Source organism: Henckelia pumila, chromosome 2 (assembly GCF_033568475.1).
Source record: "Henckelia pumila isolate YLH828 chromosome 2, ASM3356847v2, whole genome shotgun sequence".
Lineage (NCBI taxonomy): Eukaryota > Viridiplantae > Streptophyta > Magnoliopsida > Lamiales > Gesneriaceae > Henckelia > Henckelia pumila.
In genome coordinates this window covers 98,546,479-98,573,069 of record NC_133121.1, presented here as the reverse complement: position 1 = coordinate 98,573,069, position 26,591 = coordinate 98,546,479, and the positions used below count along the sequence as shown (strand labels likewise).

Below are 26,591 nucleotides of genomic sequence, written 5' to 3'. Positions count from 1 at the left end.
CTAATAATTTTTATTTTTTAAAAAAATGGATGGCTCACCCCTCATAGACGCCTATACTTGTATAATCAAAATCCAATTAAAATAAACCAACTTACACGATTATTATCATATATAGGCTAAAATCCTATCATCCTTGCAACATAGATCAACAAAAAGAGTAATATAGGATTCCATTTCCTGCCTTGAGCACAAAGCATCTACTTTACAACCCAACTAAAGCCCTTTAGAAGACGGCAGAGCTCGCAAGAAAAGAACCAAAGCCCGGCAACCTTAATTGTCACTTCTATATATATAACACCCTTTTAATTTCCTCATGATCTGCTACAACATATATACCTCATAGATCGATCTCCGAAAAGTTTTTCTACACACAGATTAATCAAGAATGGCAGGATCAGAGCAGCTCAAGCCTGTCGCGGGAGTGCTTTTGTTCCTCAACTTCTGCATGTACACTGTCGTGTTGGGCATCGGCGGATGGGCTATGAACAGAGCAATCGATCACGGTTTCATCATCGGTATGCGAATTCAACAATCTTCAACCAAAACGTACGTTAACATTTCGTTTTCTCTGCGTTACTGATCCATATAAATGCATGTTTATTTTGGTGGTGTGACAGGTCCAGGATTTGATTTACCAGCACATTTCTCGCCGATATATTTTCCGATGGGGAATGCTGCCACCGGGTTCTTTGTGGTGTTTGCTTTGATAGCAGGCGTGGTTGGTGTTGCTTCGGCTATATCAGGCTTGAACCATCTACGACACTGGGACGCCGACAGCTTTCCTGCCGCCGCGTCCGCTGCTAGCATTGCCTGGACTCTAACACTTCTAGCCATGGGGTATTAATATTTATAAAAACTCATCTCTAATTAAAACATGCATGCACACACACACACACATATATTTTAATTTACTATCTATTTTTTGTTAAGAAATAAAACTTGAACCTAACTCAACCCTCCCTCTTGAGCTAGTTTTGGGGTTGAGTTAGATCAAAGTCTCATTTTTTAACATGGTATCAGATCTCGGACTCGCCTGTTATGTGTTAGACCGTCCATAAATGGACCACTCGTCCCATAGTTAGACCACCTGTTAATGCCTTCACACGCGTGAAAGGGGTGTGTTGTTGTGTTAGTTGTGTCCCATATCGGTAGGGTAAACATCCTGGCCAGTTCAATATATGGACGAAGACAAACATCCCTCTTGAGCTAGCTTTTGGGGTTGAGTTAGGGCTAAGTCTCAATTCTTTAACATTTTTGAGTTTCATGTATTTTGTACTTTTTTTTCTTGACAGGTTTGCATGCAAGGAGATTGAATTACATAATCGAAATGCCCGTCTGGTGAGTAGTTTGATCAAAAGATACATTTGATTTTGGGACAGGTGATCACCAATTACTGTAAGAAATATATATGATGAAAATCAATGGTTTCGTTTTCGTTTACAGAGAACAATGGAGGCTTTCTTGATAATCCTGGCAGCTACGCAGCTCTTTTACATAGCTGCCATCCACGGCAGTTCTTCTTTAAGGAGATCACCGCGAGTTTAAGCATCAAATATTGGAGTACTGTAATATTGTGTGATGTGCATGTAAAGTGTGATTAATTTGTGTGTTCTGGTGATTTCTTTTTTCCTTCAATTCGTTTGTTGTGTTCACGCTATAAAAGTTTATTCAAATTATTGTAATTTTTTTTCCAACCAAAACAGAATAAATGATCGTGTGGAATATTAAATTTTTGAGTTGGCTATACAAAAATTAACAGCAAAGTGTACCGGCCTTGTTTATTTTGAGACATTTTTACCTCGACCAAGAGATCAAAATGCACGGTGAATTCACTGGGAAAACAACTTTCTAATTACTTTTCACATTTTTTGTTTAATTTAATTCACCAACTTTTCGAATTTTTGTCTTAATGCACTAAGTTATGCATTTCGGCTACATCTAAATATTTTTACGTTTTTGATATATATATTATATATATATATATATACTATTAGACACACACAAGTGACACGACTTAATTCCGCTCAAAGCTGTATTCGTTCACGCATGCATATGAACACTTTTCAAGGTAGAATTGGCGTTCGAAAATAGTAAAGTGTCAATAGTAGAAAAAAATTTAGTGACACGTATATATTAATTATCTTGTTCGTAGATGAAGAATATCTTGAACGAAGTTTATTTGTATATTACAGGAATTATATATAATTAAATTACTGTCACCAAAACTTAAATATATATGAAAGTAGTAAAATGAAGTCCCTTGGAGAAAGTTTTTACGTTATATATAGGGATTCCCTAGACCACGAGTCCAAGTAATGAAGCATATGTGGATAAATTAGTTGGATACGATATATCGTTATATATTATATATATATATGCCTTGAAATATTGGGAATTTACATTTTTAAGTTATAATAATAATTCAAAATTTACACGAAACGAAATACAGTACTTGTGGAACAAAATCTCTTTAATTAATTACCGGAGGGACAACGACTGTCTTGGAGATGAATGAATCAAACGTACTGATGACATATATCTAGATAAATAGGTTTTTTCACGATTAAAAATAGTAAACCTCTTCCAATAGGAAAACGGTGAACCGAGTTGACACTAAAAAAAACTTCCATTCCCATATAATTTTTAAAAAAAAAACTAAAAAAAAACTAAATTTTCATTAAAAAAAATATAATTCAAGATTTTGCGGACCAACCTATTTTTGAGGGAAAAATTCTTATGCAAAATGGTGTAACATTTTATGTTACACTAATCATTAATTGACATGTTTGATAGTTAATTACATATTTAAAAAACTACCACACCAATATAAACCTAACTGTCAATACCATTAACAATGTTACAGCAATGGTCACACATGTGAATTTTTTCATATTTTTAAATCCCGGTTACTTCCTATGTGTTCATATATATATTTGACATAAAAAAAGTTTTATATCACCTATTTTTAAAAACATCTGATTGTTTATCGATTGTTTATCTTGATACAGAAGCTATTTTTTTTTAAAGAAAAAATGTAACATATCTAACATAAAAAGCCATATTGTTATTAAATGACTTTTTTAAGAATCGGAAAAAAAGTTTACCATGGGTTTTTGACCAAATTTTGATGAATTAAATTAAATTATATTTTATTTTTACATAAATTTTCAAAATCTATACATCTATACTATGTATAAAGAATCTGTTTATTAGACAAAAAAGGATATCATTTTTTTCCCCAAAATTTTCTTTATATAGTATAGCTAGTTTTACACTTTTGTTTTTTTCTTCCTCTTTTGTTTTTTTTCTTTAAATTTCGACATCTCAAATTTCAGTTTAGTTATTTGGTAATTTTTACAACTATGATATCACTTATATTTGAATATAAATTAAATTAATTAAAAAAATGTTATACAAACACAGAATGCGTACAAATTTACATTAGTGTATATATATATATATATATATATCTATTTTTATCTATTTTATTTTATTAAAGTTGAGGGAATAATACGTTGGTATGACTTACTTTCTTTTATTTTGTCTTTTAGTATATATTTAATTACCAACATGCCATTTTATTTTGTCCATCGATAACTATTTATTTACGGAAATGACACTTTCACTATATATATATATATATATATATATATATATATATATATTTCATCCTTTTATAGATATTTATTTACAAAAATGTCATTTTTTTATTTCACTATTTTTTTAAATTTTTACTTAAAAAAATGGACAATAGAAGGCACACATCGCATGCGTTCGGATACTAGTATTTATTAAGTAAGAGTGCCTTTGAAAAACCACATGGTCTCTACCAATTACTTTTCATCTATTTATCTATTTTAAAATTTCAAATTATTTGGAAAAAAGAGAAATAAATAATATATTCCACTTTCTTTTAACTACTTCTTATGATTACTACACAAAAAGTCAAAAATCCTTCATTTTTGCTACCATAAATGTATTAGATTTTTTTTATTGAAATTTATTTTAATAAAACCAATTTTTCTTCACACAATGGTGTGTGCAAATACAATAATAATAAGTAATAAAGCGTGTGAATTTTTAGTACGTAATTTCAGGAACATCATATTTCATCAAATTTAATATAATAATATAAATTAATGAAATTTTCAAATGCACCGACTCCCATTTTAGACGTCAAATCGTAGAATTTATGAGTTAGATGCACAAAATTAATATAAAAATTGAATTATATATATTTTCCATATATAGTTCAAAGTTCAAACCCAATAAACTCCCTTAAATTTGACAAGGATTTCATTTAACCAATCTCATCAAATATTCCATACTGAATCCAAATCACCTTTTTTGCATGAGAAACATATGAGAATCAACAAGTACATGTTAATAGTTTCTAGAAGACATCCTTCATTTTAAGTAATCCGGCAAATCTGTTCAATATACTCCATAAAATTTTGGGTCTGATTCTTGCGCTTCAAGAAGTAGAATAGAAAGAATGTCTATTTCAAGAATTTCTACAAGGGGTTAATTCTTGAATTAATGAATATCTAGACGCAACAAATTTGGAAATTTGTTTAATATATATATATATATATATATATATATATATATATATATATATATAGTTTTGCTATGCTGCCCATCTCCATGCCCACCTATGAGGTGTCAATCATCCAATGGATGAGATGAATCATATACAAATGGTTCATCCAATGGATGAGTGCCACCTCATAGGTGGGTATGGAGGTGGGCACCGGAGGTGCAGCATAACAAAACTCTGTATATATATATATATATATGTATATGAGTTTTAATATGGTGATCACCTATCATGTGCACATAAGTGCACTTGCTGATGTGGCGTTCTCCTATTGGATGTAGAGGATGCCACGTCAGCAATGCACACAAAAGTGCACATCATGAATGCTTATAATATCAAATATATATATATATATATATGTATAATATATATGTGGATAAGTGCATATACTAATCATCTGAAATCATAATATTGCTAAAAACCTCTTTGACTATTAACTCCTTATGTTTTCAAATTTTTAGCACAAATACCCCTGAAAACACGTACGAACAAGGGGTTGTGTTCCTTATGTTTTCAAATTTTGTGCACAAATACCCCTGAAAACACGAACGAACAAGGGGTTGTGTCTTGTGTGCCCAAAATTTGAAAAAAAATAAGGAGACATTTGCTCAAGATTAAAAAACACAAAGAATTAATAGATATTTTTTCTTGTTTGTATATATGGGTCTTTTTAGCCATCTTGCTATTTCACGGGGTAACCTGTGCCATTACCCCATGTACATATATATATATATATATACATATATATATATATAGTTCAAGAATCATGAATGCAAGTTTCTAAAACCTCTTCATTTTGCTCAAACAAAAACTCTTCATTATTTTCCATCCCCACGAGAAAACTGGCGCTGTTTTCTTGAAATCAATTCTAGGACCATTCCACCGAAAACTTGAGGAGAAAACAAATTCAAAGACTGCACGAAAATGGCTGAAGAAGAAGCTGGCCAGACATTGAAGCATTCTTCGGAAAAGAAAGCTGGAGACCAGAAAGTTTCGTTCTTTAAACTTTTTTCTTTTGCAGATAGGTTCGATGTGGCCCTCATCGTTGTCGGGACAATCTCCGCCATGGCCAATGGCATGACACAGCCGCTCATGACTCTTATTTTTGGCCAGTTGATTAATTCCTTCGGCGGGGCCAGTCAATCAGATGTTGTGCATGAAGTCTCGCAGGTGATTTTGCATTTTGTTTTCGAATTTCTTGACTTGAAATTATGAAAATATGCTTTAATTCAGTTCTTTGCACGACTGGAAGATATTTTTCCTCCTATAATCAGTTTTCGCATCAACCCTCCAAAGATTTTTTCAACATTAAGTGCTGTGTTGATGGATTTGAACAAGTTTTTGAAGGCTGCTTGAACATTTAAATTATTTGAATTTGTTGTGCAAATGATTAGAAGATGCAAAGCTAATATATATATGTGTTGCGAACCAATCAAATCGTGATCACAAGTTTTCTCTGTATCATCTTAAGAGAGACTGTTTATGTCATATAATACATACAAATTAAATTCTAACGATAGAATCTTAAGAATCCTGAAATATGAAATCCGGATGTTATTATGAACAAACTCTGGATATTTTGACTGTTTAATGACAGACTCGCCTTGTATACTCTACCTTTTCTTTTTTCCCACTTTGAGTATCCGTTTTATTGTTGATTTTTGTTAAAGTAAACTCATCTGCACTCTATAACAGGTATCCCTCAAATATTTGTACTTGGGAATTGGTGCCGGATGCGCTGCACTTCTTCGTAAGTGGATACTGTTTTCTTTTCTATGGCACATATATCATATAGTTTTTTATTTATCACCGAATGCTCGAATCTTTGCGATGTGCCTTAGAGCAGAGAGTATGATCAAGAGTAATGACTATCTAATTACTCATCTTCTGGCAGTCATTTGCTTTTGTAGCATATAGTATCACTATCAAGTGAAACTTTATTATGGATTACAATCAAATTTGCACAGATGTGCTAAAGGCAGAATGACACGATATCCTCGCAGAAATGCTATGTTGGATGGTGACTGGAGAAAGACAAGCTACTCGAATACGAGGGCTGTACTTGAAAACCATTCTAAGGCAAGATATTGAGTTCTTTGATACTCAAACAACAACAGGAGAGGTCATCGAGAGAATGTCTGGGGACACTATTCTTATCCAAGAAGCTATGGGTGAAAAAGTAAGTTTCTTAAGCAACACTAGGTGAATGAAATGCACTGTCAAGTTTGGTAATTCCAACAAAAAAAAAGTTTGGTATGCCAGGGTTCTCCGCATTAACTTTATCAGTAAGTGATTTTCACAGGTTGGGAAATTTATCCAATTTATGTCGACTTTCTTCGGTGGCTTTATAATTGCTTTTTGCAAAGGATGGCGCCTAGCCGTGGTGGTAGTTTCTTGCATTCCTGCTCTTGTCATAGCTGGAGGAACCTCAGCAATGATCATGTCAAAGATGTCGAGTCGTGGGCAAATAGCATACGCGAAAGCTGGAAATGTAGTGGAACAGACAGTCGGATCAATTAGAACGGTAGAATTCACTGGCCAATTTGCAGAAGACCATATATTACATTTGAAGTACAGTACCTTTATCTAAGAGGAATCTTCTCTACTTTATCCATAGGTTGCATCATACACGGGAGAGAAACAGGCGATAGACAATTACGAGAGCAAACTGCGGATTGCTTATGCATCAACTGTCAAACAAGGGATGGTTTCAGGCTTTGGAATTGGTACCGTGATGTCGATTATTTTCGGAACTTATGGACTTGCCATATGGTATGGTGCCAAATTAATCGTAGAGAAAGGTTATATTGGAGGGAATGTCATCAACGTTATTATGTCGGTAATGACCGGGGGGATGTAAGTGTTTCATTAGTTTCATGCAAAGAAAAAAGATTTCAAGTTTTTTTTTTTTGTGTGTTCTTCAATCTTATAATGGTCTTGATCAGGTCACTTGGTCAGACTTCTCCATGCATAAATGCATTTGCAGCAGGTCGAGCTGCAGCATACAAGATGTTTGAGACTATTGAGCGAACACCAAAAATCAATGCATCTGATGCCAGTGGAACTGTACTAGAAGACATACGGGGTGAAATAGAACTGAAGGACGTGCACTTTAGATATCCAGCAAGGCCGGACGTCCAAATTTTTGCTGGTTTTTCACTTCATGTTCTTAGTGGTAAAACTGCAGCTCTGGTTGGGCAAAGTGGGAGTGGAAAGTCCACAGTGATCAGCTTACTCGAGAGATTTTATGATCCGGATGCTGGAGAAATCCTGATTGATGGGGTGAATTTAAAGAACATGAGACTCCAATGGATAAGAGGAACAATGGGACTTGTAAGTCAGGAGCCTATATTATTTGCTACGACTATAAAGGAAAACATATTATATGGCAAAGGAGACGCTACTGATGAGGAAATTAGGAAGGCTATCGAGCTTGCCAATGCTGCTAAATTCATTGACATACTACCCCAGGTAAAGTAAATTATTTACTCCTAATGATTTGTTGTGTTATATTTTAAGATTTTGTAATACAAAGTTATGGTTGCAGGGGCTTGACACAATGGTGGGTCAACATGGGATTCAGCTTTCCGGCGGTCAGAAGCAAAGAATCGCGATTGCTCGTGCCATTTTGAAAGATCCGAAAATACTGCTTCTTGACGAAGCAACTAGTGCTCTAGATGCAGAGTCGGAATTTATTGTACAAGAAGCACTAGAAAATGTTATGTTGAATCGAACAACAGTGGTTGTTGCACATCGGTTGACGACTATCAGAAATGCAGACCTTATTGCAGTGGTGCATGCTGGGAAATTAGTAGAACAAGGTACATGATTATAAACAACTTAATTCATTAGTACGATTTTATTTATCATGTGTCTAATGTGCTGTTTTTATGAAAAATTAAATCTAGGTACTCATGCTGAATTGATTAATGATCTCGAGGGAGCATATACACAACTTGTTCGCATGCAAGAAGGAGCTAAACATGCCGAATTTTCAAGGGGACACAACTTTCAGAAAGCAGACGCTGCTGCTGACATAGATCAAAGCTTGAGAAAGTCTTCGAGTCAGAGAATGTCAATGAAGAGATCTACAAGCAATGGATCTGCCAGTCATTCATTCGCTATCACCTATGGTGTGCCCGACTTTTCTGACATCCGAGAAGCTGAAATAACTGATGGCATTGATGAAAAGAATGTGGAAGCTTTGAAGAAACGTAAGAGAGTTTCCATTAGACGTCTCGCCTACCTAAATAAGCCAGAGTTGCCGTATCTGCTACTTGGATCCATTGGTGCTGTGGCACATGGTGTAATTCTCCCAATTTTTGCCCTACTGCTCTCGTCAGCCATTAAAATTTTCTTCGAACCTCCACAGCGACTGAGGAGCGACTCAAAATTTTGGGGACTCATGTTTGCTGTCTTAGGCATGTGCACATTGGTTGTGTTACCAGTTCAGAACTACTGTTTTGGAATTGCTGGTGGTAAATTGATTCAAAGAATCCGTTCTTTGTCGTTCAAAAAGATAGTTCACCAAGAAATTAGCTGGTTTGATGATCCCGCCAACTCAAGGTCAGTCGTCTTCTTTTTTCTTTATTCTTTAATGAAACACCAACATTTTTGGCGTACGAGATGCGTTGGGTTCTAAATTTTATTGAAATATTTAACATGAGTTGTTTTTTCTTAATACAGCGGTGCTGTTGGGGCAAGGCTATCTACGGATGCCTCGACTGTAAGAAAACTGGTAGGAGATGCTTTGGGTCTGATAGTCCAAAATATCGCAACTGTGATCGCCGGTCTTGTTATTGCCTTTACAGCGAACTGGCTATTGGCCATCATAATACTTCTTATGCTGCCGTTTGTTGGCTTGCAAGGATTCTTTCAGATGAAGTTTTACAAAGGCTTCAGTGCTGACGCCAAGGTTTCTTTTGAAACCGTTGTTTATTAAAACAGAATAACTATTTGCTGGAAAACATGTGATATATGTATAATGCAGGTGATGTATGAAGAAGCTAGCCAGGTAGCAAATGATGCGGTCAGTGGCATCCGAACAGTGGCATCCTTTGGTGCTGAAGACAAGGTAATGAAAATGTATGAGCAGAAATGTGAGGCTCCTTTGAAGCAAGGAGTCAGGCTCGGTATCGTTAGCGGAGCAAGTTTTGGTGTCGGCTCTTTAGCACTATACTGTGCATACGCCTTTTGTTTCTATATTGGCGCAGTTCTTGTGAAACATGATAGAGCAACATTTGGTGAAGTATTCAAGGTGATTTAAGACTCTTTTGCCCGTTTTACTTGTTTGGACCGATTCTTATCTATTTCACGCTGTTTAATTCAGTCGACATAATTGTTTTTTCAGGTTTTCTTTGCGCTTACAATGTCAGCCATGGGAATTTCTCAAGCAAGTGCAACAGCTCCAGATGTTAACAAAGTTAAAGACTCTGCTGCCTCCGTATTTCAGATACTTGACAGCCAACCTAAGATTGATTCAGGCAGCGACGAAGGCACGACGTTGCCCAGTACTCGCGGTGATATTGAGTTACAACATGTGAGTTTCAAGTATCCAACGCGACCTGACATCCAAATCTTCAAGGATTTATGCCTAACCATCACTTCTGGGCAGGTAAAGCTCTACCATTATATCTTCGTCTCCTATCACTTGAACAGTTGAAAAATAGCCTTTTCCGATCACTTTTTCAGACTGTTGCTCTTGTTGGAGAAAGTGGAAGTGGTAAATCAACAGTTATCAGTCTAATAGAAAGATTTTACGACCCTGATTCCGGGGAAATATTCCTGGACGGAGTCGAAATTCGAAGATTCAAACTCAGTTGGCTGAGGCAACAAATGGGATTGGTGAGCCAAGAACCTGTTCTTTTCAACGACACCATCCGCGCCAACATCGCCTACGGAAAACAAGGTGAAGTAACAGAAGAAGAGATCATTCAAGCAACGAAATCTGCGAATGCACACAACTTCATATCCGGATTACCTCAAGGTTACGAAACTAACGTTGGGGAACGAGGAGTCCAGTTATCAGGGGGACAAAAACAAAGAATCGCCATCGCCAGAGCCATCTTAAAGGACCCGAAAATTCTTCTACTTGATGAGGCAACAAGTGCACTAGACACAGAGTCGGAAAGAATAGTACAAGATGCACTAGACAAAGTGATGGTGAACAGAACCACCATTGTTGTCGCGCACCGTCTGTCGACCATAATCGGTGCGGACACGATTGCTGTGGTGAAGAATGGGGTGGTTGCTGAAAAGGGTAGGCATGATACGTTGTTGAAGATCCAAGATGGAATTTACGCGTCGTTGGTAGCTCTTCACTCAAGTTCACAAGACAATGTGTAATGTAGGAAATATAGGAGTCTGAGAAGGGAGAAAACATAAATTTTATGCCTTTGGATACAAAAGTTATCCGCTTAAAAAAGAATGCTTAAATGCGTACAGCTTTTTAAAGTAACTTTATTAAAAAAAAAAAAAGAAGCAGTTTTAGTGTTTGGATAAATCTTAAAAAAATGAATTTTCAAAAACATAAGCAGAAGCCAAAAAATCAAAATTTCTGCTTTTAAAAAAACACTTATTTGGGCTTAAATAAGTGCTTTTTAAAAACGTCTATTATAACCAAACACATAACTTTTTAAGAGAATCATTTTTTTAAAAAAATAAGTGTTTTTCCTAAACTATCTAATTTCCCAAACGAGCATATTATTTTGCATATAAGCTTCAGGTTAAATTCTTTTTGCTTGTCCATTTTTCTCTCGAAATCAAATCCTTTCCCTCTAGTTTGGTAATTTATATATTGGATCATGTATAAATGAGATTATATGTTGAGTTACAAAGTAAATTTGAAATTATAAAATTATCATAAATGTAATTTTGAAAAAATATTTTCAAATAAAATGTAGGGATAATTTGTAATTTCAAATGTATTTTGTAACCCAATTCGTAGCCCTTATTGTATTTATAGGCCGTGTTTACTTAGTAGGATGAGATTACATTTGGATAAATCATACTAGGACAATTAAAATGACTTTAAAGGATGTGGAATAATAATGGATAAACAGTAACATGTTTACTTTGAGTTATTAATTTTGAGATTGAAATAATGATTGAGGGACGAATTACATTTTTACCCTACACGTATGATAAATAATCTTAAGTTTACTTTTGTATTCATAAAATTTGGATTGGATTATTATTGAATATTTTAAATTATTATTGATTCACATGCGAGACATTTTCATTTAACAAAATTATTGGGTATACAAATATGTATTTTTCATAGTTACATAAAATTGATAAATTGAAGAAAAAAAAAATCTTCCTCTCATGAATGAAGAAATTAAGATGATATATGATACATCAAATACAATTCAAAATATTTACCACATGCATCATAATACGATAACCTATACTATGCAAGAAACAAAACTAACTTTCTAGCCATAAATACAGTAAGGTTGTAATTAATTTTGAAACTTAAAATTGCATAAAAAATTAATTTAACAATTAAAAACTTCTATAAGCATGAATATCCTCTAGATAAAAATAAACATAATATGTTATTGATATCCATAAACAAAATCCAAAGATAGAGTTATAAAGAAGCATGAAAATAACAAATCAAGGGAGGGTAGATTAGGTTTTACGTAGATTTTTTTCCACAAATATAGATCAGGATGAGTTATACCTTGAGAAATGAAGGATAATATATCACGTGAAATGAGGGTTGAATGACGGACTTTCAGATTTGTGGAGAATTAAATTTTTGTAAGTAAACAAGGGATAATGATGGATTAATAAACTTATCCTAAGTTTACCAAGTCAAGTAAACGCAGTCATAGCATTTTTCTTATATATTTGGGCCTACAAGTTTATGACAAGTCAGTCGATCACGAATCGAATATAAATAAAATTTAGCATTGAATTATTTTGGCTCAAATTTGGTTTGCATCAAGATTAACTTGGAGCTTATCTCAGAATATTTAAATATAATTATCTATACTATTACTATATTATATCATAAAGGGAGCACTTTTTAGTAACTACCTTGGTATGACTACCTAAAACGAGGGAGCACCTCTTAGTTGTTTGATTAAAAAAATAATCCAGAAAAAAAATTGATGTTACAAATTATTATCTTTTAAAGTTAAATATCACACGAAAAATCAAATAAATTTTTTTAAAAGCTATTATTTTTTTAAAAATAAATAAAACTGACATATTTTTCCACGTGTAATATCACACACACAACAGACGTGCTCCTTCTACTAGTATTATATTTTTAATAAAATATAAAAGCTCAAGATCTAACGATCCCAAATAATTTGGGCTCGATATTTGAAATAAGAATGAGATATTTTGCAAGTCTATTCAATTCATTTACACCTCTAATTTCTGTTTTACACTATTCTTGTAGTGACATATTCCGGATCACATATTAAGGCAGTGTTTGCGAGAGCTTTCAGGAAACATTTCTCAACTTTTCCTTCACAAAATTTTGAAATTTTGTGAAAGAAAAGCTGAAAAGTGCTTCCTAGAAGCTTTCCAAAGGTCCAAACTCTGGTCAGAAAGGTGTCAAGATGTCATTGAAACATGGGAAACATGCGAGTTCGAAAGGTCCGAACTCAAGATCGGAGCTTCCAACTGTGGTCTATAAATAGAGGCCAGAAACTCTCAATTCAGTGTGTGTTTTAGATGTTTGGATTTGTTTTAGTGTATATTCATTGGGGATTCACCTTATACTCGAGGGTTAGACGATAGCGAGGTGCTATGGGCTTGTAGCGGAGCTGTGCTTGGGTTAGCTCCTTCGACATCAGCGGATTGACGACGAACGCAGGTATAGTTCGAGATCCATAGTAGTATTAAGAAGTATCTATTAGCGTAGTTAAGTCTTTTAGATCAGTATAAGTGAGATGGTATTGTCTTGGTTTGTAGTGATGGGTTGTAGATTCTTGTTCAGCTAGACCAGTTGTTGGGGTACGAAAGTATTATCTGAGATATCCTGGTTGAATATGCATGTTCAATGTGTTGCATGTTTATCTGGCATGTTTATATGCATATATTATGTCACGATTGTTATGTTTAATGCATTATCATGTTGAGCCTATATCTTGTTATGGCCTGTAGTGGGATCGCTCAATCTCTATTTCCTTAGTGGATGGTTGGACCAACTAGTATGGGATCAGGTCACCTATATCCACAGCTTAGTTTTGGTGTGTGAGCCACCTCTTGATGTGACGGCCCAGAGTGCCACATATCACGACGCCTTCATGACTGAGCAAAGTTTGACCATGATAGATTTCCGGTACCTTGTATATTTGCATTCATTCATAGCATGTGTATACTCATCTTTTCGTACCGAGCGTTGTTATTGCTCACGTCCTCGATTGTTTTGTGGACATCCCATTCGACGGGGCAGTTGCAGGTTTTCCAGAAGTTGGACATGTGTGTACTAGATGACCAAGGCTTGGATGCATGGATTACCAGCAATGTAGTATAGGTGGGTTTTTTTTGTTGTACTTTTTCGTTTAGATTGTATAACTATTGCTTTGGGTTCAGTTGTTACCGGTTGTACACTATCGGGTTAGTAATTACTTAAGTTTTTGCAGTTATCTCTGATTGTATTTTTGTTTAAGTTTTAATTGCATGCTCAAGTCTCTCTGATTGTATTTGTGTTTATGTTTTAATTGCATGTTTAATTCTCTACTTAGGTAGTATTTTGGCAAACTTGACTTCGGACCCTCCGAACTCCTTCGTGTCAGTACACTATTGACACGTCACTAGTGTGCATGGTCTAACTGAATTCGGATCTTCCGATCTTGAGTTCGGACATACCGAACTGATCCTTTGCATCTCAACACCACACTTTCCATCCGAACTATTCGGATCTTCCGAACTCCCTATGGTTCAAGTTCGGTGGTTCCGAACTACCCAAGCCCACTTAGTCTTACGGACTATATTCTGAAATCTCGGGGTGTGCTAAAGGCAGAATGACACGATTTCCTTGCAGAAATGTTATGTTGGATGGTGACTGAAGAAAGATAAGCTACTCGAATACGAGGGTTGTACTCGAAAACCATTCTAAGGCAAGATATTGAGTTCTTTTATACTCAAACAACAACAGAAGAGGTCATCGAGAGAATGTCTGGGGACACTATTCTTATCCAAGAAGCTATGGATGAAAAAGTAAGTTTCTCAAGCAACACTAGGTGAATGAAATGCAATTTCAAGTTTGGTAATTCCAACAAAAAAAATTTTGGTATGCCAGATTTCTCCGCATTAACTTTACTAGTAAGTGATTTTCACCGGTTGGGAAATTTATTGTAACGCTCAAAAATTCGTCACGTAAATCCGCATACATAACTAGGAGATTTAATAATTTTAAAATAATGTGAAAATGTGTTAAATTGTTTTTATGAGTTATTATTTATAGGTCCGTTTTTACCTAAAATAAGTCATTTTAATGACTTTTAATAACTTTTAAAAATCCCCCTTTTTTATATTTCAGGATTTAAGTTAAATATCAGATTTAATTATTTTGTATTTAAGAGTTTTAAGTTTATTTTATTTTATTAAATAATTAGTTAATATCTTAAGCTTGTTATATTAAAGATTTAACCTAAACACTATCCCTAATCCCACGTGAAACCCCCTAGGTGTAAAATATTATTTTGTAATGCATGTGTAATGCATGAATTCAAATTTGTCTTGATACATTTAATGCACAAGACAAATCAAAAGTGATGGCCGAGAGACATAATCATTCATGGTCAAGAATGGTGTCCAGAAGCATGCATCCAATTTAATTAATATCACGCGTGTTGAATTTGAAGTAATCATCTTTGAATTGTAATTTGTAAATTGCCTATAAAAGGCAATAATCAGTGTGAAGAAAAATCATCGTGCATAATAAAAATCATTTCCTCCGTTCTTTCTCTGTTTCCTTCTTTCGCTTATTTTTTGCTCAGTGTTCATATTAAATCAAAATCTTTCAATATCATATTAATTGCTCGTTAACATCTCACATACCACCATATATATTACTGGTACCCAACAAAATTGTGGTATCAGAGCCACGTCCGATTTCTCCTTTGCAAAAATATTCTAAAGACAAAAAATGTCTAAAGATTCATTAACTACACCCATTCCCGTATTTGATGGGGAAAGTTATGAATTTTGGAGAGTCCAGATGAAAACTCTATTTATCTCTCAAGATCTTTGGGAGATTGTAGAGAATGGTATACCAGAACCAGCAGATGCCGAAACCTTGGCCACGTGGACTCAAGCAAAGCAAAAGGAGTACCGGGAAAATATCAGGAGAGATGCCAAAGCCTTATTGTTCATCCAACAAGCCGTAAATCGATCCATTTTTCCAGAATCATGGGTGCCGAAAATTGCAAAAAAGCCTGGGATATTTTAAAAATGGAGTTTCAAGGGTCCGAGAAATTTATCTCCATCAAGCTTCAATCTTTATGGCGAGATTTTGATAATTTAGCCATGAAAGATAATGAAGATATCCGCACGTTTATTTCACGCGTAGTTGAAATAATCAATCAAATAAAAAGTTACGGAGATACCATCGAAGACAAGAAAATTGTTGAAAAAGTCCTACGGAGCTTGCCACAAAAATTTGAACATGTTGTGGCTGCAATTGAAGAATCAAAAGATTTATCAAAATTCACGATGGTGGAGTTGATGGGTTCTTTAGAAGCCCATGAAAAAAGGATGAGTAAATTCGTTGGACCATCCATTGAGCAAGCCTTTGAGTCCAAGCTCAAAATTGCGGAGAAGAAAAAATATGAAGGTGGAGAATCAAGCACATCCCAACAATTTCAACAAAGAGGAGGATTAAAAAATTATCGATACCGTGGACGAGGAAGAGGAAAACCACGCTTCAACAACAATCAAAGAGGCAGTGGTAATATCAATTCTAACTCTTCTTGTTTTGTTTGCAAGGAGCCGGGTCATGAATCAAAAAATTGTTGGGATAGATGCAAAACTTGTAAAATTCCAAACCACTCTTATAAAGACTGTTGGCACAGACAAAAAAATAAAGGAAACGAAGCCAACTTCACGGAGGAGAACGATCAAAAAATCATGTTTTATTCATGTATGAACATGACCAATAATTCCTTGAATATGTGGTACTTGGATAGTGGTTGCAGTAATCACATGACAGGACACAAGGATTACTTCATCAAATTTGATGAAAATTTCTCATCGGAAGTCAAGATGGGAGACGGAAAAATGCAACCTGTTCAAGGCAAAGGAACTGTAGCCGTGAGGACAAAGGAAGGTAACACAAAATTTATTGAAAATGTCCTATATGTCCCTGATCTTACTTCAAATTTACTGAGTGTTGGACAATTAATTCAAAATGGTTACTCAGTTAATTTTGAAAAAAATGAATGCAAAATAAGGGACAATGATAAGAAACTGATTGCGGAAATTAAATGTATCCGAACAAAGTATTTTCGTTGACAATGCCACTGGATAATAATATCTCATTAAATGTTGAAAAATCTGAAGAATCACTTTTGTGGCATTTGAGATATGGGCATTTGAACTACCATGGACTGAGATTGTTGAAACAGAAAAACATGGTGATTGGACTCCCTGATATTGAACTTTTGGACCAAACATGTGAAGGATGTATATATGGTAAAATGCACCGATTACCTTTTCCTAAGACTGCTTGGAGAGCAAGACAACCACTTGAACTGATACATGCAGAAATTTGTGGACCAACAAGGACATCATCATTTCAAAACAAAAAATATTTTCTTCTTTTTGTTGATGATTTTAGCAGGATGATGTGGGTGTGCTTCTTGGAGCAAAAATCAGAATCTTTTGCAGTATTTGTCCGATTCAAGAAGATGGTTGAAAGAGAGAGCAATCTTCAGCTCAAGACACTCAGAACTGATCGTGGTGGGGAATTCTTGTCTAAAGAATTCTCAAATTATTGCAGTCAAGAAGGAATCCGGAGGCAGTTGACAGCTCGCTACACACCTCAACAAAATGGTGTAGCTAAAAGAAAAAATCGAACCATTGTCGAAATGGCCAGAAGCATGTTGAAAGCAAAAGGTCTTCCCAACACCTTTTGGGCTGAAGCTGTCAATACTGCTGTGTACATCCTCAACAAATCACCTACCAAGGCCAATCCAAGTAAAACTCCTTACGAAGCTTGGCACAAGCGCAAACCAGAAATCAAACACCTTCGAGTTTTTGGATGTCTGGCTTATTCTCTCATTCTTTCAAAACGACGAGAGAAATTCGACGAAAAAGGTGAAAAGTATATTTTTATTGGCTACAGTGATGAATCAAAAGCCTATCGTTTGTTTAATCCAAAAACAAACAATTTGACAATTTCAAGAGATGTACACTTTGATGAAATGAAAGCATGGGACTGGGAAATAAAAATTCCACTTAATCAAAACAAACAGAAGATTCTGGAGCAAGTTCTACAGTGTATCCAGTACGTGGCCAAAATATATTTGACTCAGATTCTGATTCAGAATCCCTGTGAGAAAGGTACGTTCACTAAGAGAAATTTATGATTTATCAAATGTTGCATTTTTCTCTTGTGAACCACATAATTTTGAAGAGGCCGTGAAAAAAGAAATCTGGCAAAAAGCCATGGATGATGAAATGACCACTATTATGAAAAATCAAACCTGGAGCTTGGTTGATCTCCCAAAAAATAAAGATGTGATCGGATTAAAGTGGATCTACAAAAATAAATTCAATGAAGATGGATCAATCCAAAAACACAAAACACGACTTGTTGCAAAAGGCTACTCACAACAGCCTGGGATTGACTATAATGAAACATTTGCACCTGTGGTGAGAATGGAAACTATTCGCATTGTACTTGCTATTGCTGCACAGAAGGAACTACCAGTCTATCAACTTGATGTCAAATCAGCTTTTCTAAATGAAGAATTGCAAGAAGAAGTCTACGTAGAACAACCAGATGGATACGTAGTAAAAGGCAAAGAAAACATGGTTTATCGCCTCCACAAAGCACTTTATGGCTTGAAACAAGCACCTCGGGCATGGAATAGTAAAATCGACAATTACTTCATCAACAATGGATTCCATCGAAGCCCAAGTGAGCCATCTATTTATGTCAAAAAAGGAGGTACAAATGAATTTATGATCGTGTGCCTTTATGTTGATGATTTGATATATACTGGCACTAACCATGTGATGCTAGAGGAATTCAAAAAGGCCATGATGAAAGAATACGAGATGACAGATCTGGGCCTTATGAAATATTTTTTTGGCATTCAAGTGAACAAAATAAAGGAGAAATATTTATTTCTCAAGAAAAATACACAGAAGATTTGCTGAAAAAATTCAATATGTCTATGTGTAATCCTGTCACAACTCCAATGGCCTTAAATAAAAAATTGCAGCAAAATGATGGAGCAAAAAAGGCCAACGCAACAATTTATCGAAGTTTAGTGGATTCATTAATGTACCTCACTAACACCAGACCAGATATTGTTCATTCTGTGAACATGATATCCAGATTCATGAGTGACCCAAGTCAAATTCATTTTTCCGCTACCAAAAGAATACTGCGATATTTGCAAGGAACAAAAAATCAAGGTATAAAATATACTAGAGAAGATGACAATAGCCTAATTGGCTACACTGACAGTGACTGGGCTGGATCAGTTGATGATAGGAAAATCACATCTGGATATGTATTCTGTATTGGTACAAAACCAATTTCTTGGTCTTCTAAAAAACAGAAGACAGTTGCACTTTCATCTGCCGAAGCAGAATATATTGCTGCTACTGATGCTGCCTGTGAAGCAATCTGGCTACGAAGGATTCTTAAAAATTTACAAGAAGAATAAAAAAGTCCTACAAAAATATTCTGTGACAACATGTCTGCTATTGCTATGACGAAAAACCCTGTTTTTTATGCCAGATCAAAGCATATAGAACTTCGTCATCATTTCATCAGGAATCTCGTCAATGACGGAGAAATTCAGCTGTCTTTTGTTAGTACTGGAGAGAAAATAGCAGATCCATTCACAAAGCCAGTATCCTCAGAAAAATTGGATCATCTCAAGCATCGTATATGCATTACAAATTAAGGAGGAGTGTAAAATATTATTTTGTAATGCATGTGTAATGCATGAATTCAAATTTGTCTTGATACATTTAATGCACAAGACAAATCAAAAGTGATGGCCGAGAGATATAATCATTCATGGTCAAGAATGGTGTCCAGAAGCATGCATCCAATTTAATTAATATCACGCGTGTTGAATTTGAAGTAATCATCTTTGAATTGTAATCTGTAAATTGCCTATAAAAGGCAATAATCAGTGTGAAGAAAAATCATCGTGCAGAATAAAAATTATTTCCTCCGTTCTTTCTCTGTTTCCTTCTTTCGCTTATTTTTTGCTCTGTTCATATTAAAATCTAAAGCTTCCAACAACAGTTCATAATTATTTCATTGAAATCCTTGCATACTACCAAATATATTACTGGTACCCAACACTAGGTGCCTCCCTCACCTCTTCAACGTTCACAGCATAATCACAGCCTCCATAGATGATTTTCTAAAGTTTTTGTATTATTTTGGAGATCCGTTCGTCCCGACGAGCCCGATACACGTCGTTTTCATTGTTTTGTCCAAATATTCAACAAGGCACGTCTCGAATCCATTCTTGAACACCGTTTAAATCATATACACGATTTTTAAGCATGTGTGATCTGTTAATATATGTGTTATTCAGATGTGAATGAAATTTTTTTTATAGTCATGCATGATTCACGTTTCTTGAACCTAGATGGCACGGTTTTGGCTTGTTTTCTTGCATGGCTTTTTGAGAATGCTACCCAATGATTTGTGGTCCTAACTAGAGTCCTTAGGGTCGGTTTGATGAGGGGGTTCGACCTTGTAGGGGGCTGGAATCATGGCTGGGCGTGGCTCCTCGGATGTGCAGACCACGCAGCAGCAGGTTGGGAGAACTTGGAATCGGGTTCTGTATGCTGGTCCTTGATCGGACCAGGGATGGACCGAGGGCTAAGGGTTCGAGTTAGGGTCCTTAGGGGCTGGTCTAGAGGGTGGCTCGGTCTTGGAGAAGGCAGGAGAAGGGGTTGGGTGTGATTCAAGCAGCAGGTGGTTAAGGGTTGATAGTAGCAAATCGCGGCAGTTTCGGGATTTCCGAATCATGTGTCGCTAGGGCGGTGTAGGGATCGGTTCAAGGTGAAGCTTGGTTCGTTGGAACCGCCCAGACGTGGGCTACATCTGGGCGGTGGAGCTCTGGCCATTCGGCGGTCGGAGCTGGCCGGCTAAAGCCTTCTGCTACATGGCTTAGAGTAAAGAACATGGGGGGAAGTCTACGTACGTTATATGGGTTGGGAAATTGGTTTCTTTTTTTTAATTAATTATTTCGGGTTATGGGTTTTTAGGCGGGCCGAGCTTGGGTCTTGGGTTCGGGTCCGGGTCGGGTCACGTCTTGATTGGTCAAATTAATTTTAGTCCGGGTCTAGATTTTTAATAATTAGGCTTGTATATTTTATTTTAATTAATTAAGTGTTTAAGTTAGTAATTTATGGGTTGGGCTTGATTAAATTAATTAATCGGATTAATTTAATGGGCTTAAAGTATGTTTTAAGTGAGCCCATTAGTTTCCATGGGCCTGGGGGCCCATGAAACTTAATAGGCCAGGTCAGGTTGGGCTTTTGGGATTTTGAGTCAGTTTAGGAATTTTTGGGTTTAAGTCAAGGGGTCAGCAACTCGAACAAGTCCTTGGAAAAATAAACGTCATATATTTAATTCATGCATGCATTTTTATTAGATATATAAGTATGATTTTTAAGAAAATAAATTAAATATATATTTACGGGCAAATTTTAATGAGATAAAGAAATAAGTGAAAATTTTCAAGTTCATGCATCATATAAGAATTTTTATGATAAGTTTAAATGCATGTTAAGAAAAATAATTTTTTCATGGAAGTTGAAGTGAAGGTGGAAAGTGATGTGGTTGGAGGCCGGGATACCTGGGCCCGGTGACCTTCCTAATAATGTTTATGTATGATGAGCTTATGGATCCAGCTGAGAGGGCTGGTGAAGTGGCATCATAGAGGTGGAAACCCCACCGCCGCGTACGTTGGTTTTTAGATTGATCAATCACTTATTATGATGCCACCGACATGGATACGACCTGTTAAAGAAACTAAGAAATCTTGTTAAGTTATTTTATGAGATTTATTAGTATGATGATATATGTTTAGCATGATGATAAATCAGTATAATTATTTATTTATGTTTATATGCATATTTTTTTAAGATCATGCACGTATATTTATATTCACGTATTTTATATGATGTGTGCTTGTGTGTGGTTTCATTTTGTTATGTAAGGATAGAACGTGCTGAGCCTCTAGGCTCACTAGATTTAAATGGTGCAGGTGAGCAAAATGTCAATAAGGATAATGTGTTCCCGATTGGCGACGAGGGCGTATGAGTATCCAGGCAGCTAGAACCCGTGACCATTGCTCTAAGATGAATTTTATGTTGAGACTAGAACGTTTATTTCCGCATATATTTTATTATTATAGATTTTCAGTATATGCATGGAATTTAGATTTGAGTATTTATTTTCTAAGTTTTCATGAATTTTTGTGAAAGAAATATTATTTAGGAATTTTATTATGGCATTCTTATAAATTATTATTTACTAATTAATTTTAAGTATTTAATTGCATGCGTGTTCTATTATTGTACTTATTGTGTTTATGTATATTAACTTAAGGAAAGTTATTTTTTAACTATGATATATATATATATATATGTATGGGCACATATATATATTTATATTCATAATTTTATTATTAGAGAATTAAAAAAAAAAATTCCAGTAGAAGTTTTAGGACGTTTCATTTATCCAATTTATGTCGACTTTATTTGGTGGCTTTATAATTTATTTTTGCAAAGGATGGCGCCTAGCCGTGGTGTTAGTTTCTTGCATTCCTGCTCTTGTCATAGCTGGAGAAACCACAGAAATGATCATGTCAAAGATATCAAGTCGTGGGCAAATAGCATACGCGAAAGCTGGAAATGTAGTGGAACAGACAGTCGGATCAATTAGAATGGTAGAATTCACTGACCAATTTGCAGGAAACCATATATTTCATTGAAGTACAGTGCCTTTATCTAAGAGCAATCTGCTGTACTTTATCCATAGGTTGCACCATACATGGGAGAGAAACAGGCGATAGACAATTACGACAGCAAACTGCTGATTGCTTATGCATCAATTGTCAAACAAGGGATGACTTCAGGCTTCGGAATTGGTATTGTGATGTTGATTATTTTCGGAACTTATGGACTTGCCATATGGTATGGTGACAAATTAATGGTAGAGAAAGGTTATAATGGAGGGAATGTCATCAACGTTGTTATGTCGATAATGATCGGGGGGATGTAAGTGTTTCGGTAGTTTTATGCAAAGAAATGATTTCAAGTTTTTTTGTGTTCTTAAATATTATAATGGTCTTGATCAGGTCACTTGGCCAGACTTCTCCATGCATAAATGCGTTCACAGCAGGTCGAGCTGTAGCATAAAAGATGTTTGAGACTATTGAACGAACACCAAAAATCAATGCATCTGATGCCAGTGGAACTGTACTAAAAGACATACGAGGTGAAATAGAACTGAAGGATGTGTGCACTTTAGATATCCAGCAAGGCCGGACGTCCAAATTTTCGCGTGTTTTTCACCTCATGTTCTTAGTGGTAAAACTGCAGCTCTGGTTGGGCAAAGTGGGAGTGGAAAGTCCACAGTGATCAGCTTACTCGGGAGATTTGATCCGGATGCTGGAGAAATCCTGATTGATGGGGTGAATTTGAAGAACATGAGACTCCAATGGATAAGAGAAAAAATGGGACTTGTAAGTCAAGAGCCTATATTATTTGCTACGACTATAAAGAAAAACATATTATACGGCAAAGGAGACGCTGCTGCTGACATAGATCAAATCTTGAGAAAGTCTTCGAGTTAGAGAATTTCAACGAGGAGATCTACAAGCAATGGTGTTCCTGACTTTTCTGACATCCGAGAAGCTGAAATAAATGATGACATTGATGAAAATAATGTTAAAAATTTGAAGAAACATAAGAGAGTTTCAATTAGACGTCTCCCCTACCTAAATAAGCCAGAGTTGCCGTATTTGCTACTTGGATCCATCGGTGCAGGGGCACATGGTGTAGTTCTCCCAATTTTTGGCCTACTGCTTTCGTCAACCATTAAAATTTTCTTTGACCCTCCACAGAGACTGAGGAACGACTCAAAATTTTGGGGACTCATGTTTGCTGTCTTAGGCATGTGCACACTGGTTGCGTTACTTGTTCAGAACTACTTTTTTGGAATTGCTGGTGGTAAATTGATTCAAAGAATCCGTTCTTTGTCGTTCAAAAAGATAGTGCACCAAGAAATTAGCTGGTTTGATGATCCCGCCAACTCAAGATCAATCCTCGTCTTTGTTCTTTAAGGCAAGACCAACATTTTTGTGGCATGACTAGAAGCATGTTGGTTGTGTTGTTCTGAACTTTTAAATATTTAAGTTCACAGCAACCATCAGCTATAAATTTTGGTGCACGAGATGCGCCGGGTTCTAAATTTTATTGAAATACAGCGGTGCTGTTGGGGCAAGGCTATCTACTGATTCCTCTACTGTAAGAATCCTGGTGGGAGATGCTTCAGGTCTGATAGTCCAAAATATCGCAACTGTGATCGCGGGTCTTGTTATTGCCTTTACAGCGAACTGGCTATTGGCCATCATAATTCTTCTCGTGTTGTCGTTTGTTGGTTTGCAAGGATTCTTTCAGATGAAGTTCTAAAAAGGCTTCAGTGCTGATGCCAAGGTTTCTTTTGAAACCATTATTTATTATTATAAATAGGGGTGCAAACGAACCGAATCGAGCTGAATAATGGTAAAATTTTAAGGCTCGAATTTGGCTCGATAAGAGTATATTCGAGTTCGAGCTCGATTCGAAGTTCGATAATTTCAAATATTTTGGCTCGAGCTCGGCTCAAAATGAAGTTCGAGTTCAAGTTCGGCTCAAAATATTCGAACCTATTCGTGAACTATTCGGATATTATGGTTCGAAAAGCTCGAAATGTTCGAAAAAAGTTCGAAATGTATATAAATTTATTATATGATTATATTATATTAATTAAATATTAAAGTTCGCGAACTATTCGCGAACTATCGAACAGTATAATTTCGGCTCGAGCTCGGCTCGAAAAAAAGTTCAAACATGTTCGAATTCGGCTCGAGTTCGATAAGCTCGAATACAAATCAAATATTTATCGAGCGAGCTCGTAAAGCTAACGAACATGTTCAGTTCGTTTGCACCCCTAATTATAACAGAATTACCATTTTCTGGAAAACATGTGATATATGTATAATGCAGGTGATGTATGAAGAAGCTATCCAAGTAGCAAATGATGCAGTCAGTGGCATCCGAACCGTGGCATCTTTTGGTGCTGAAGACAAAGTAATGAAAATGTATGAGCAAAAATGCGAGGCTCCTTTGAAGCAAGGAGTCAGGCTTGGTATCGTTAGCGGAGCAAGTTTTGGTGTCAGCTCTTTGGCAATATACTGCGCAAATGCCTTTTGTTTCTATATTGGCTCAGTTCTTGTTAAACATGATAGAGCAACATTTGGTGAAGTATTCAAGGTGATTTAAGACTCTTTTGCTCGTGGTTTACTTGCTTGGACGAATTCTTAGCTATTTCATGCAGTTTAATTCTGAAGCAAGTGCAACAGCTCCAGATGTTAACAAAATTAAAGACTCTGCTGCCTCCGTATTCTTGTAGTGACCTTGTAGTGACCTGTTACAGATCATCTACTAAGCAGAGACTTAAGCATAAAATTAAAACTTAAACAAAAATACAATTAGAGATAACTGCAAATACTTAAGTAATTACTAACCCGGTAGAATACAACCAGTAACATATGAACCCAAAACAATAAGTATACAATCCAAAAGAAAACAATACAATAATAAAGTACCCCTATAATCCCCCTGCATCCAAACCTTGGTCTCCTACAAGTCTACAACGCACAAATCCAAATTCTGGGAAACCTGCAACTGCCCCGTCGAATGGGGTGTCCACAAAACAACCGAGGACGTGAGCGATAAGAACGCTCTATATGAAAATACGAGTATACACATGCTATGAGTACGTGAATGCAAATGTACAGGGTACCGAAAACTTATCACCGTCAAACTTTACTGACATATATTATATATAGCATGCTGGGACCTCGCATCAGGAGTTGACACACATACCAGAATCTTGTGGATGTAGGTGACATGATCCCGTACTAGTGGGTCCAACCATCCTCTAAGAAATAAGGGGTTGAGCGACCCCACTACACTCTATAACAAGGTAATGCTTGCAACATAATAATCATGACATAATATATGCACATAAACATGTCAGATAAACATGCAACACATAGAATATGCATACTCAACCAGAATATCTCGGATAGTACTTTTGTACCTCAACAACTAGCCTAGCTGAACAATCATCTGCAACTCATCACTAGAAACCAAGACAATACCATATCACTTATACTGATCTAAAAGCCTTAACTATGCTAATATATACTCCTCAATACTACTAGGGATCTGGGGCTATACCTACGTCCGTCTTCAGCCCACTGATGTCGAAGGTCCTAACCTAAGCACAGCTCCGCTAGAAGCCCCATAGCACCTCGCTATCGCCCGAACCTCAAATATGAGGCTGAAACCCTGAGAATATACATTGAACCAAAACCAAACACCTAAAACACACACTGAATTGTGAGTTTTTGGCCTCTATTTATAGACCACGATCGGAAGCTCTGATCTTGAGTTCAAACCTTTCGAACTCACATGTTTCCATGTCAATGGCATCTTGACACCTTGCCGACCATAGTTTGGACCTTCCGAACTGGACTTTGGA

General features: G+C 35.9%; 2 protein-coding genes and 1 pseudogene across 2 annotated transcripts; all 3 read left to right on the top strand.

Moving 5' to 3' along the window:
* The first annotated feature begins 335 nt into the window (after positions 1 to 335).
* Positions 336 to 1,713, top strand: LOC140884951 (membrane protein PM19L-like). The gene is made up of 4 exons (XM_073291860.1): positions 336 to 515; positions 618 to 837; positions 1,293 to 1,338; positions 1,444 to 1,713. Exons 1-4 carry the CDS (start codon positions 386 to 388, stop codon positions 1,543 to 1,545), a joined length of 498 nt encoding a protein of 165 aa, XP_073147961.1. The 5' UTR covers positions 336 to 385; the 3' UTR covers positions 1,546 to 1,713.
* A 3,811-nt stretch (positions 1,714 to 5,524) lies between these two features.
* On the top strand, positions 5,525 to 10,945 carry LOC140877997 (ABC transporter B family member 9-like). The gene is made up of 12 exons (XM_073281601.1): positions 5,525 to 5,770; positions 6,296 to 6,350; positions 6,604 to 6,779; positions 6,903 to 7,124; positions 7,218 to 7,456; positions 7,546 to 8,071; positions 8,148 to 8,421; positions 8,509 to 9,166; positions 9,287 to 9,515; positions 9,591 to 9,857; positions 9,951 to 10,214; positions 10,292 to 10,945. Exons 1-12 carry the CDS (start codon positions 5,525 to 5,527, stop codon positions 10,943 to 10,945), a joined length of 3,810 nt encoding a protein of 1,269 aa, XP_073137702.1.
* Positions 10,946 to 14,611: 3,666 nt separating this feature from the next.
* On the top strand, positions 14,612 to 25,454 carry LOC140877996 (ABC transporter B family member 9-like; annotated as a pseudogene).
* Positions 25,455 to 26,591: the final 1,137 nt, after the last annotated feature.